Consider the following 15011-nt stretch of genomic DNA (forward strand, 5'->3'; position numbering starts at 1 on the left):
AGGAATGATGTCTTAACTGCCACAGCCAAGTTCTTCATCTGGTTGAGAGTTCAATACAGTAAAGTTAATAGGGCCATGATTAGTAGCATGGAGACAGCTCAGGAGAGGGTGGCATTTGTATTTTTTCAGGGTGTGTATTGTCATATTTAATATTTTGTCTATGTGCCACAAGGTTTATAAAGCGAATAAATACAACGTTTTCTGGGGCCATTCCCAAACTGTTTTGATTTTCAACAGCCAGCTGTAATTTGTTTTTATAGGGCTCTCTTGACCCATAAACCATCTCAGTCAGTCAGTATATAACATAATACTGTGCAAGAAGTTGGACTTGATGGCCTTATTGTTCTTGTTATGTGCTGTCAAGTCACATTAAACCAATGGTGATCATATGAATAAGTGATCCCCAAACTGTGCTGTCCTCAGCTACCTTGCTCAGCTTTTGCAGACTCAAGCCTGTGGTCTCTTTTAAGGAGTCACTCCATCTCATATTTATTCTTCCGGTTTTCCTGCTGCCTTCCTCCTTTTCCAGCACTATTGCCTTTTCCAGAGAATCCTGCCTTCCTAGGATATGCCCAGTATAGGACAGTCTCAGTTTCAACATTTTTGCCTCCCCCCAAAGTACAGGCTTGATTTGATCTAGGACTCACTTTTGTTTTTCTGGCAATCCAGGGTATCCGCAAAGCTCTACTCCAGCACGATATTTCAAATTAATCAGTTTTTTTTCCCTGTAATCTTTCTTAACTGTCCAGCTTTCACTCCCCTACATGGTGTTCAGAAATACAAGAGGGTAGATGAACTTGGTCTTGGTGTCCAATGGCACACCTTTACACTGGTTGGGAGTTGAATAAGTCCATTATTCTATGATAGTATGGCAACACAGTCATTTGACAGCAATGCTTCTGTAAAATGGCATAAATGTAAAAGTGTGGGTAGATTCTACCATTTGACACGGGATAACATGTATAAGGATGTCTAAAATAATAATTATCTTTGTCAGCGTTTCTTAACGCAAATCGCGGGTTTTAGCAGAGTGATTCGCAGTCCAGGCAGTCCAGAAATAACTCTCACACAGTCCAGCAGCGTTTCCTTCAGCAACGTGTATTTACAACAGTATTTACAGCAGTCTGGCAGCATAACATGTAGAAGTGATCTTCAAGCAGGAAGAAGATACAACTGACTGTACAATTCACACATATATACATATACAGGACCAATCAGATCACACATTGCATCATCCATGAGTTGCATCAGCTCTGCTGAGTCATTCTGACTCAGTTTTAGCACATCTGATCATTATGGATTCTCATTAATACACTCCATTCTGCTCAGGCCTGTAATTTTCCTTGACAATCTTGTACTTCTAAGTATTTTGACACTCAAGTTAGGGTGATTCTGAGCGTACAGGAAAAGTGCCTTATAGAAAATCAAACCAGTTTTTGAAATTCTCTTCTCAGAGATATCTGGCAGACATACTCAGTTTTGGATTTTCGGATATAGATAGACCATAACATTCTGGCAAGTATTTGGTGAAAGGGGACTGTACTGTATTGTAAAATTATTTTTCTGGATGATACTGCTGCTGTGGATTTGTAACTGTTATTTGTGTTTATTCTTTTATTTTTAATTGATTTTATTGTATTGTATGGATTAAATGATACAGCCATGTAGAGTTTTGTTGCCAGACAACAGCAAGCTATTGTTCCAATACAGTTATCTGCAACTTTTGAAAAACCAGATCAATATTTGCTGCTGTATAAGCAATGTCACAGTAGGCTTTTCTTGAAAACAGAATGATGCATTCAAAGGCAAGAACAAATCCTTTGACTGAAATTTTAATACTGTAGATTCATTGAAACACAGTATAAAATAAAAAAAATTCTTTTCGTGAAGAATACAGATAAAGTTGGCTGCATTTGAAATACAAAACAAGAGAGAATTGGCAAGAGATAAAAAGTGCAAAGCCCACCTAGTAAGATTTTTTAATTTGCTTTTTAGTATCTGTGATTTTAGTTTCTGCAGAATCTTAGATAACTATCTTCTCTATCTTACTTGAGGATGTACATTCCTCGAACAAGGATAATTCTTACATTTCCAAAAATTAGAAAGGCAACTTTTTATTCCTTTTATTTCAGGTTAATATTTTGTCTTACATTTAAAACACATTTAATCGGAACTGATGATAGCAGTCAATGTTAGCATACAGAGTTACATGAGATGGGAAAGAAACTCGTTTTCTGTTAGGAATTTTACTATATTGCCATTTGTGCATGTGAAAACTGAGGAAACATTATGGCTGGAATCCTGTTTTGCAACTTTACATCAGGCAGCTCAGATGATGTAATCAACAGCAGAATCTGGGAGGAATTAAAGCTTCCTGTACCCCTCTCCCAATTCCAGGGATCATCTCCTTCATCCTGGGGAAGGCTTTGGGAGCCACAGAATGGGGGCCAGGAATTATTTAATATCTGAAAATACCACCACGATTGTCTAGTGTATGTCAGAGTTTGAAATGGAGATATGACCATAGGAAGGTTATCTAGTGATTCAGTGAAGAATAACATAGAATGAGACCTACCCATCCTGATGCAGACTAAAAGAAAGCGTGGGGGTGGGGGGAGGGGAATAAGGAAAATTTCATAAATTTTGGAGGAGGAAGTTAACAGTATTTTCTGCTGTTTGGAAAGCTGTTAAACTCTTCTGACATCACTGCGGCAGCTAACATGCATCCTAAGTTGCTAACACCAACTGTGACTCTCAAAGAGTCAAGTTAATCTGCAGAAACACTTTTTCCATTCTTCTCCAATATCCACCAGGCAAATGGATTTGGTTTTCTTTGTCTCTTTTTCCTCTGTATAGTAGATTCTGTCAGGATGTAAGATGATTAGAAATGCTATATTTATCTTTTCGCAGATTAATAAAATGGTCTCTACTCTGTCTTTACTATGTTAATTTGCAATAAGATAATTCCTAGACCTTAATTTTAATTTTTTAATTTTCTTCTTCTTGCATATGCCCAAAGTATTGCTTTTTATTAACAAAGAAGAGCAGTCACCAATAAATTTTTGAAACAGGAAACTGCTGTACAGATTAGTAATTCACCTAACGTATAGTAAAGTTGCTTGCAGAATATTCATTCAGTTCAGAACATCATGTTTTTGATCTGCTAGAACATACTGCAGACGCGCATGCTTTCACCCCCCTGCCATTTTGATACTCTGCTCCCTTTTCTCTTTTGTAAACCTTAACTTGCCATGAGGAGAGAATCCTGGAAAGAATGGCTAATGCTGGCCCATAATTGTCTCCATACCATAATTGTAAATAGACTTGCAAACTACTGCTTTCAGAATCTATTAGTGCTGATACATATACTGTATGTGTGTTGTTGGATTCAGACTTCTTAGCTCTTTATGATCATAGACACCATGAATGAGAGGAATTCACAACAGAGGTGGGAGTCTCCTTGCCCCCAACATAGTCCCCTACATCATGGCCTGTGGGATAACCTGCGTTCCCAGCAACCACATCAAGGCACTGCACAGACCATGGGTCACAGATATATGCATCTATAGCAGGAAGGTAATAATAGGCATTGCCTTTTTAGATTTCTGCAATTTTTGTTCAAATGGTATTTTGCACATGTAAGGTGTTATGAATGACCTTATACAGTACAAACCAGAACAATGAGCAACAGAGAAATTGTCTGGTAGATTAAATCTGATTGACTTAATAGCAAAGTCATAACTAGAATCAAGATCAACATAATTTCAATAACATCATGCCCTTTTCACACATCATAATTTTCACTAGTATTTTCCTAAAAGTTCCTATTGGTGTTCTTATTGAAAAAGAAAGTAATTATTTAATATCAGATTGTCTTCTTTCAAAATGCTGAGAAGTATAATAGTAAATGTCTTTTGTTTTATTTTTAGAATCCCAATGAGAGAATGGAAGGAGAGAGAAAAATCACAGGAAAAAACATGCAGCATTTATCTTTAAATTAGTAAAGTGAGACACTGCTTGCCACATTCATGGCACTCAGGAGGCATGTGAAGAATTTTGTAAAAAACTATTCTGAAGCAGAAATAAAAGTAAGAGAAGCAACTTCTAATGACCCTTGGGGTCCTTCTAGTTCTCTGATGCTGGACATAAGTGACCTGACATACAATGCAGTTTCTCTTTCTGAGATTATGAACATGATCTGGCATAGAATGAATGACCATGGAAAAAACTGGAGGCATGTGTACAAGTCCCTCACCCTGTTAGATTATCTCCTCAAGAATGGATCAAAGAAAGTCATACAACTTTGTCAGGAAGGTTTCTTTAACATTCATGTGTTAAAGGACTTCCATCATTTAGATGACGCTGGGAAGGATCAAGGTAAGACTAAAAGTGTTCAAGGAGTCAACTGAATTGCTGCTTGTGCCTGTTTGTGTACCTCCTGAAGCTTAAGGGTGTGGAGGGAAGTAGTGATAAAATTCTTCAGGGATTAGAAGTTCTGAAGCAAACTACTACAATTATACATGGTGTAAGGCCATAGTTCAGTTGTTGTTCTTTAGTTGTTAATCATGTCCGACTCTTCATGACCCCATGGACCAGAGCAGACCAGGCCCTCCTATCTTCCACTGACTCCCAGATTTGGTAAAATTCATGTTGGTAGCTTCGATGATACTGTCCAATCATCTCGTCCTCTGTCGTCCCCTTCTCCTCTTGCCTTCACACTTTCCCAACATCAGGGTCTTTTCCAGGGAGTCTTCTCTTCTCATGAGATGGCCAAAGTATTGGAGCCTGAGCTTCAGGATCTGTCCTTCCAGTGAGCACTCAGGGTTGATTTCCTTCAAAATGGATAGGGTTGTTCTCCTTGCAGTCCAGCGGATTCTCAAGAGTCTCCTCCAGCACCACAATTCAAAAGCATCAATTCTTCAGCGGTCAGTCTTCTTTATGGTCCAGCTTTCACTTCCATACATCGCTACTGGAAAAAAACATAGCTTTGACTATGCAGACATTTGTTGGCAAGGTAATGTCCCTGCTTTTTAAGATGCTGTCTAGGTTTCTCATTGCTTTCCTCCCAAGAAGCAGGCATCTTTTAATTTCGTGTCTGCTGTCACCATCTGCAGTGACCATTATCTTAGTTGAGCTTCAGACCATTTTTTGTGCTCTCCTCTTTCACCCTCATTAAGAGGTTATTTAATTCCTTCTCAGTTTCTGCCATCAAAGTGGTATCATCTGCAAATCGGAGGTTGTTGATATTTCTTCCGGCAATCTTAATTCCGGCTTGGAATTCATCCAGTCCTGCCTGTCGCATGATGTATTCTGCATATAAGTTAAATAAACTGGGAGACAATATACAGCCTTGTCATACTCCTTTCCCAATTTTGAACCAATCAGTTGTTCCATATCCAGTGCTAACTGTGGCTTCCTGTCCCACATATAAATTTCTCAGGAGATAGATAAGGTCGTGACGCACTCCCATTTCTTTAAGAACTTGCCATAGTTTGTTATGATCAACATAGTCAAAGTCTTTTGCATAGTCAATGAAGTAGATGCTTTTCTGGATAATCCAGCACATGTTAGCAATTTGGTCTCTAGTTCTTCTGCCCATTCAAAATCCAGCTTGTACTTCTGGGAGTTCTCGGTCCACATACTGCTGGAATCTACCTTGTAGGATTTTGAGCATAACCTTGCTAGCATATGAAATGCGTGCTATTGTATGGTAGTTGGAGCATTCTTTGGCACTGCCCTTCTTTGGGATTGGGATGTAGACTGATTTTTTTTTCCAATCCTCTGGCCACTGCTGAGTTTTCCAAACTTGCAGAACACATATATTCAAATTCAGTTTGCATCATCACCAGTTCAAAGGAGTAGTGATAGCCTTTTTTCTAATAAATAAGATAGATCCACAGAAAGCTCAACTGTGGTCTACTAAAGGCAAAGGAGAACAATTTGCAGGAATATGTAATGGTCTCTATTTTGCTGTGCTACTAATCTTTCTCCAGTAAGTAGTCTATATGCCATTTGTCTTTACCAGCACTGCCACTGGCTTTGGCTATGAGCACTTTTACCGACCTCTTTCCAGGTTTCTGTAGTATTCAGATACCACAGTGGCCTAGCACAAGCACATCAACCTCAAAAGGCTTTGTGTAAGCTAGACCTGAGCCACCACAGTTACTGTGTGCCCTCTTCTCTGCATGGGAAGATAACTCAAGAGGAGACACATGGTCTAGAATGACAAACTTCTGGAAGCTACATATGAGCCTATTCTTTCTTGTACAGATTCCACTTTGCTTCCTCTACTGTCTCTGCTCCTTCTCTTGCAGTCCTTTGTAAGGCCTTCTGTTCCTATTTCATTCTCACAACACAGAAGAAGTGGAAGTTGATACCAGCCTCAGAGCATTTGGGGAGCCCACAATGGGCTGTTGCTGCACCCTGAACAGAGTTGGTCTGTGGACAAAATATTCTCCAGCCTAAAGTTAAACCTGCAGGTAATAGAAAGTGGAGAAAAAACTCTGTTTAACACTTTTCAAGTAGATTCTACTGGTTAAAGTTGCAATGAGAAATACAAAAGAGCTCAATGTGGATGTACTGGGCATCCTCACATCCTGTACAAACATTAGATTCCTTCAGCAATGTGAGTCAAATAGGGCTGGGCAGGCTGTTTGGGGGAAATTATATGGAAGCGACAAGTCATAAATGAAACATCTGAAGTCTGCAAAAAGCGTATAGATTAAATTAGGGCTTTTTTGATGCCAAAACGTCAGACAGAATGGTTTAAATAAGTGTCCTGTTGGATTAAAAGCAAATTATCTAAACTCAAATATGTTTCCAATAATGTTAGAAAACCTATTAGAATCATGAATAATTAAAATATTACACTAGTAAATGCATTGAATTATTAATGGTTCTTGCTGAGAGTATCAGCAGTTGGCAGAACAGTCCATCAGCACTATCTTTTTCTATGTATATCAAATGAATTGCAATTATGACAGACCAAAAATATAAGACACATAAGGTCCCTATAAAGCATGTGAACAAATGCCAGTAATGGCCAGCTGAATGTGTGTTTATTCAGAGCTTAAAAACATTTTCTTTTGGGGGCTGTAATTTGCAGAATCCCCCCAGAGTCATGTGGGTACCTATAGTCCTTCATCCTGCCTCTCAAAATTAAGAAAATTATATGACATGAATTTCAGGGTAAGAAATTATATGACACAACATTCCAGTATTTGTCACTGCTCCTATGTAACTACTGAAGCAAAGTACAATATTATTGATTAATCTCCTACGGATACAAGTGGCATAGGTAAGGTCCCCCTTGACATTTAGTCCAGTCATGTCCAAATCTAGGGAGCGGTGCTCATCCCCGTTTCCAAGCCATAGAGCCAGTGCTTGTCCGTAGATAGTTTCCGTGGCTATGTGGCCAGCGTGACTAGACACGGAACACTGTTACCTTCCCACCGTGGTGGTATCTATCTACTGTACTTGCATTTGCATGCTTTCGAACTGCTAGGTTGGCAGGAGCTAGGACAAATGATGGGAGGTCACTCCGTCACGTGGATTCAATCTTACGACTGCTGGTCTTCTGACCTTGCAGCACAGAGGCTTCTGCAGTTTAGCCCACAGCGCCAAGTCCCCTACAAGTGGCATGCATACAAATTATTCCAATATTTTGCAATGTATATTCAGTCTTTACTTTGACACAGCCCCTTCTTTCAACTGCTTTTACTGTGTAAAAGCTGTGATTTGGCTTGCCAGCTGGCAGGGTACTGGCAAACTCTCAAGAAGTTACTGTACTCTGTTTTCCTGGGTCTTCAGGCAGTGACAAAAATCTCATGGTGGCAGTGCTGGAGAATGACAAAGTTTGCATTTTTGTGTGTGAGGTGGCTTGAAAGCCTGGCCATAATCTCTACTTTGTCTGCACAAAATGGTTCTCCAGCCCCCTGACTCTTAGTTGTTGCATTAGGCACGTTTATCTGTAATCTGGGTTCATTCATCCAGAATCCTCTCATGTTTTTATCCATAGCTGGCCCAGAAGGAGTTGTAGCTGTCCTCCAAAATACTTCCTGCCCTCTCACTGTGACACCACAAGAACCTGCCTTTAGTCTCATGTTTTGGCTGTGAAATTGCTGGACAATGCTGCTGACCTGGCAGTGCTATCTATGGTAGTATGTAGTAGGACAGGCCAGAAACAATGATAGAAAGTGCCTGCTGTGTCTAATACAGAATTTACAATTTTTGGGTGGCCGTACCATAAATACAGTATATCACCCATTATACTGAGGATTCATTCAGATGTATCAGTCAGCATCTCCTTCAGACTGTAAGCATGTCAAAGCAAACAAAGCAAGACTAAATTCACTCACACTATCAGTAGGCATCTTTGATCTATATTGGTAGCTGAAGGTGGTACTGCACACAAACTTTTAGGTTAGTTCTGTATGCATAGTGCTTGTTACCAAGTGGGCATGCAAACATATGTAAAAATGTTGTCTCTTTTCAGTAATGTGCTCTCAGCTATAACTATTTGTCAAAATAGACATATTAACATCTATTTGTGTACGTACACACACTTCTGTGCTTAGTTTCATAACAAGAGTGTACCACAAAGCCAAAATTAGGCATAGAGGTGCATGTGTTTATGCCAATAAAGGTTTGGAGAAAGAAAGAGGTGCATGTGTAAAATTGCTTAGTGGGATATAATGTGTGTGAACAACTTTGCAGCAAACTAATTATTCTACAAGGGAGAAAAATATGTCAGGCGGTGGTGAGTGCTCCAACACTGAGAGCATTCATGAGAAAGTTAGCCATTTGTCAGAGGGCAAATTTAAGGGGGCTGGGAAATAGTTATTGGAAACAACAAAAATGGTAGGGGAGGGGAGCTTAGCTGCCCTTTTGTATTTAAGACAGAGAACAGGCACAACTTATATAAAATTTCTAATTTGAATTCTCTTTCCCACTGAAGCCCAGTTTGATATTTTCCATTGTTTTTCAGAGAGCTTATCTTCCCAGCTCTCTGAAAAAAAACCTGTAGGGGTTACAGGGAGCTCCAAATGGGAAGATGGGAAGGAAGGATCTGTTGCATAAGCTTGCCTTCTACTTCAACAGAACTGAATTCTAACCCCTCTCCCTCAATGGCAGCTCATTGTACCAGATATCAAGCATTTGAAATTGAAAGACATGTCCACATTTTCTGTATTAATATTGTCCCATAACAGACCTACCAAATAGTACAGAACAGAGTAGGAACTCTGGACACAGTTACTCACCACTTCTTTTTCTGATTCATTCTTGATGTTTTCAACAGGTTTTCATGTGAGAGAGAAGGCTAAACAAGTCCTTGCTTTATTAAAAGATGAGCAACTGTTACATAACGAACGCGAAATAGCACATCGGACAAGGCGGCGCACTTCTTATGCAATGCTTTTCCCTCAGAAGCCTTCTGCCAAAGCTTATGCACCAACGATGGCTGCTTCAGATCCCACCTCAGAGTTTGTTCCTTTAGTGGAGAAGGTCCGATGTAAGCAACATGTTCCAATTGCTCCTCCCCCCTGCAAAGCTTGTGATTCACATCTTTAGCAACTGAACTCTGAACACAAACATGGATCCTTTAAGTTCCTTGACCAAATACTAGGTGTTTTCATCCTTGACAAATGAGCATATAATATTGGCCCACTTGCCATGGGAAATATAATGCTTTGGTCTGATCTATTTTATCATTTTATAGAAAACAAAAAAAAATGGCATGAGATTTAGTATACGATACAGTGGACCCTCGACTTACAGACGGCTCAACTTACAGACTTTTCGAGTTACAGACTTCTCTGGCTGCAAAATTTAGGTTTGACTTGCAGCTGGGGAATCGACCTACGGACCAGGAAAAAACAAACAAACAAACAAAAAACCCCAAATGGAACAAAAACAGCTGGTTATGGATTAATTGGTTTTCAATGCATTGTAGGTCAATGGAGCCTCGACCTACAGACTTTTTGACCTGCAGCCACCGTTCCAATACGGATTAATTCCATAAGTCAAGGGTCCACTGTATTGTTGGGATCCTATACTTGAGCATCAACAGAGCAGAACACTCTGCTGGGGCAATGATATCCACTTTTACACATGGTACTGCTATCGTAATGGAGTTCCCTGTTACGGGACTCTGTCTGGATATTCAGTACTTCTTGTGTAATGGCTTTCACAGTCAAACCATCCACACTAAGCCCATTCTAGAGCAGTTTACTTCAATAGCATCCAAAGAAAAAATCCAATTGAATATCACATCCTAACAGACATGCAAGGGCACCCGCTCTTCCACAGGGGAATAGTGCAGCTTTGCCATTGACTTTCAGTGCACCAATTTGTATTGTTCATTTGCAAAACTGAGTTAGCTTTTAGGTAAGCCCCATGCAACATACAATCTGGGCCAAGGACTTACCCAGTTCTTGTGTAAAAGTCTTTAAATTAGTATTATAGATAGACTGTCATTCATGACTAAGATTAATAAGCAAAGCTGTATAAGATGTGAATGTTTTCGTGTTATTAGACATTACATAATTATGTAAGTTTGCAGAAATTGATGCTTATGTAGGAATTTAGGTTAGCGAAGAAAAAGAAGATAAAACCAAAAAAAAATTAAGCAACTAATACTTTAATATTAAAATGCATTCAAGGTATAATAAACAACTATTCTAATCCTTCCTTTCTGTGAGAGAGATCCAAGTGTCTCCTGATATGTGAAAAGCCTATTAAATTAAATGCTATTGAAGGCCAATGGCCTTTTCAGTACTTCACTGTGATTTGTACCGCAGAGAAATTAAGCATTTTATTTAATATTAATTATTCTTTTTGTGGCTGCTGCTACCATTGCCATAGGGAGGAAACGTTTTATGGATTGCAACTGGAAACACCAACCAGCATGGTCATGAAATAACATCAACTCTGAGAATCCCTAGCCAGTTAGCCAACTGGCCATGTTGCTGGACAAGCCTAGGAACTGTATTCAAAAAATGTAACTTTTCCAAGTCCTGACTTTTATTCATAGCCCTCCATCAAGTTTCAAGATAATGAAGTCTTTGTGGGAGGTATGGATAGAACTCAATAATGTTTACAAACAAGCATGCCCATTAATTGTAATGTCATTTGTCATATGGACAGTGTGTTTAGAACTGCAGCATTCATTAAAAACAACAATGATGTTAGTGATTGTGGTGCTGCTCCGGAAAGAAAAAGACAACAAGGAATCATGCATAGGGTCAAAATGACAAAATATTGCTGGCTTTCATTGCTGCTCAGCTTCCTCCTCAAAGTGCAAAGACTAGGAGGATACCAATAGAACTATTCCAAGCTACAGAGACTGAATCTGTCAAAATCCTAAGAAGAATATGTCAACAAGTATGGAAATAAAATAATGGCCTGCAAACAGCAAGGAGATACCAAAACTGCATTAACTACATGGCCATTGCTTTGATTTTCTGTGCAAGCAAAGTGATGTTCAAGGTTTTGCAACATGAACTTTTTTACCATATGTGGGGCAAGTAATACCCAAGCTGAGAAAAGTTGAAGGTAGAAGGAAAAGAGGAAGATAAAATAAGAGATGGGTTGACTTGATAAAGGAAGCCACAGCCTTGAGTTTGCAGTCCTCTTGTTGCAGTGCTCTTGATGATAGCTTCTTTTGGAAGTCACTAACCCATGAGTTGCCATAATTAAGAACTTACTTGACACCACATGAAAACAAAAGAGGGTAAGAAGACTGTTTCCCTAACCCCTTTGTGTTATGGAGATTCATCTGATATGCGTCAAGTATTCTGCCCAGAAATGTGCAGGGAGTGTCCATTGATCTGTTAGGTGCAGTGTATCTATGTATGCTACTTCTCCCTGTCAGCTGTTAGGTCCTCCTCAGCTAATCTGCAACAATCTCTTTTTGCCTTCTTGGCAGCCACAGCATTTGCTCATTATTTATAATTCATGTTATGTATTATCACAGTTACAAAATGGTAGTTGTGCTCACAATATTCATTTCAAAGAACGAGCAATTAATGGTTGAAAAAAAGGATAGGAGTAATTAAGTTCAGGCCCCGCTTTTTATTTATTTGTTGTTTTTGTGTGAACTTGAGCTCCCAAAACTATGTACAATAAAACAGATATAAAACATTAACTATTCCCTCATGCTCCCACTTGGATGCAGAGCTTAATGTGGTGAAGGGGATTACATGTATTATGAAAGCAGAGACTCTGAGCATGGTCACCCAGAGTTCACATATCCTAAGGCACCAAGTCCCCTTCACGGACTGCTGCCTTGTCGTGGTGAAGGGGCTTGAGTAACTCAGAGAAGTTGTGGGCTATGCCGTGCAGGGACACCCAAGACGGACAGGTCATAGTGGAGAGTTCTGACTAAACACAATCCACCTGGAGTAGGAATTGACAAGCCACTCCAGTATCTTTGCCAAGAAAACCCCATGAACAGAAACAAAAGGCTAAAAGATATGACGCTGGAAGATGAGCCCCTGAGGTCAGAAGGTGTCCAGCATGCTACTGAGGAAGAGCGGAGGACAAGTACAAGTAGCTCTAGAGCTGATGAAGTGGTTGGGCCAAAGCTGAAAGGACACTAAGCTGCAGAGATGCATGGAAGTGAAAGGAAAGTCTGATGCTGCAAAGAAAAATACTGTATAGGAACCTGGAATGTAAGATCTATGAACCTTGGTAAGGTGGATGTGGTCAGAAAGGAGATGGCAAGAATAAACATTGACATCCTGGGCATCAGTGAACAAAAATGGACGGGAATTGGCGAATTCAATTCAGACGATTACCGTATCTACTATTGTGGACAAGAATCCCGTAGAAGAAATGGAGTAGCCCGCATAGTCAACAAAAGAGTGGGAAAAGTTGTACTGGGATACAATCTCAAAATTGAGAGAATGATTTCAACACGAATCTAAGGCAGGCCTTTCAACATCACAGTAATCCAGGCTTATGCAACAACCACCAATGCTGAAGAGGCTGAAATTGACCAATTCTATGAAGACTTACAACACCTTCTAGAAGTGACACCAAAGAAAGATGTTCTTGTCATTATAGGGGATTGGAATGCTAAAGTAGGGAGTCAAGAGATAAAAGGAACAACAGGGAAGTTTTGCCTTGGAGTTCAAAACGAAGCAGGGCAAACGCTAATAGTTTTGTCAAGAGAACAAGCTGATCATCACAAACACTCTTTTCCAACAACACAAGAGGTGACTCTGCACATGGACATCACCAGATGGGCAATAACAAAATCAGATTGATTATGTTCTCTGCAGCCAAAGAAGGAGAAGCTGTATACTGTCAGCAAAAACAAGACCTGGAGCTGATTGTTGCTCTGATCATTAGCTTCTTATAGCAAAACTCAAGATAAGACAAACCACTGGGCTAGTCAGGTAAAATCTAAACCAAATCCCTTATGAGTACACAGTGGAAATGAAGAAGAGATTTAAGGAACTCGATTTGGTGGACAGAGTGCCTGGAGAACTATGGATGGAGGCTCGTAACATTGTACAGGAGGCAGCAACAAAAACATCCCAAAGAAAAAATGCAAGGAAGCAAAGTGGCTGTCCAACAAGGCCTTACAAATAGCACAGAAGAAAATGGAAACAAAATGCAAGGGAGATAGGGAAAGTTACAGAATATTGAATGCTGACTTCCAAAGAATAGCAAGGAGAGACAAGAGGGCCTTCTTAAATGGAACAGTGCAAAGATATAGAAGAAAATAATAGAAAGGGGAAAATCAGAGATCTGTTCAAGAGAACTGGAGATATTAAAAGAACATTATGTGCAAAGATGGACATGATAAAGGACAAAAATGGTAGTGTTAAATAGTTAGCACACAGTTGAGGCCAAACATCAGATAGTGATAGGTAAGGTTCAAGAAGCAATTGAGTGAAATCTGCCATAAATCTTGTACCTACCAATCTCAGCCTACAACAGTCCAAATTGACAGTCAAGCGTTGAAGTCTATGTGATGCATGGAGGGCTAATGCTGAACATGATTACAGTCTTCTAGCAATCAGGAATTTTATTTTCCTTTGATCACAGGAACAGTATTTTGCATATTTCTTTGATAATATATCTGGTTCCATTTCACAGTTCTTCTGTTTCACTGTCAATTGAGTTTAGGGATGCATTTTAACTCCATATATGTTCAATCTATGTGCAGAACATATTGCACAGAAAACTAGGTGAAATTCAGATGGAGTGGACATTGGTGGAAAAAACATCACTAATTTAAGATTCACAGAAGATACCATCTTATTGTGAGAAAACATCAGTAACTTGACTACTGATAAAGATTAAAGAAGAAAGTAGAAAATAACAATTACAGTTGAACATTTAGAAGACAAAATATTGACTTCAGAAGAATTACACAACTTTATTGTTGGCAGCGAAGAAATTGAAATTGTTAAGTATTTTATATACTTTTGTTGAAGTATTAATAAAAAAGAGACCATGGCCAAGAAATCAGAAGACAGAGGTTTGAAATAATAGCTACGAAGGAACTAGAAAAAATTCTTATGTCTAAGGATGTGTTGCTGGGAAATAGATAATGTGGTATTCTTGATGTAAAAGCTGGACAGTAAAGAAACCTGACAGGAAAAAAATAATCCTTAATGTGGTGTTGGAAGAGAGCTTTAGGTATACCATGGACTGCCAGGAAGACAAATAAATGGTTTCTAGATAAAATCAAGCATGAATTGTCATTAGAAACTAAAAAGACTACAGCAATGGTACCCTACTTTGGACATATGAGAAGACATAAATTGTAAATACCCTGTTTCCCCGAAAATAAGACCTAACCTGAAAATAAGCCCTAGTATGATTTTTCAGGATGCTCGTAATATAAGCCCTACCCAAAAAAAGCCCTATTTAAGTGAAACTCCACCCTCCACCATTGTGCAGCAACCAGAAGATGATATGACTGTACAGTATTTGAATAAACATGAAAAAATAAATAAAACATCCCCTGAAAATAAGCCCTACTGCATTTTTGGAGC

General features: G+C 39.2%; 1 protein-coding gene across 3 annotated transcripts in view; it reads left to right on the plus strand.

The window, feature by feature from the left end:
* The window catches only part of ENTHD1 (ENTH domain containing 1), a 193937-nt gene that overhangs the window by 151307 nt on the left and 27619 nt on the right, over positions 1 to 15011 (plus strand). The window contains exons 1-3 of one of the 3 annotated variants that reach the window (XM_073000143.2): positions 3454 to 3576; positions 3930 to 4377; positions 9299 to 9511. In XM_073000143.2, coding sequence (XP_072856244.2) covers positions 4029 to 4377; positions 9299 to 9511 — 562 coding nt within the window. In that variant the 5' untranslated portion in view covers positions 3454 to 3576; positions 3930 to 4028. Of the gene's footprint in view, positions 1 to 3453; positions 3577 to 3929; positions 4378 to 9298; positions 9512 to 15011 lie in introns of those variants that run through there. The other 2 variants (XM_073000141.2, XM_078376143.1) reach the window with 2 other exon arrangements.

The sequence above is a fragment of the Pogona vitticeps genome, chromosome 5 (genome assembly GCF_051106095.1).
Source record: "Pogona vitticeps strain Pit_001003342236 chromosome 5, PviZW2.1, whole genome shotgun sequence".
NCBI classification, from domain to species: domain Eukaryota; kingdom Metazoa; phylum Chordata; class Lepidosauria; order Squamata; family Agamidae; genus Pogona; species Pogona vitticeps.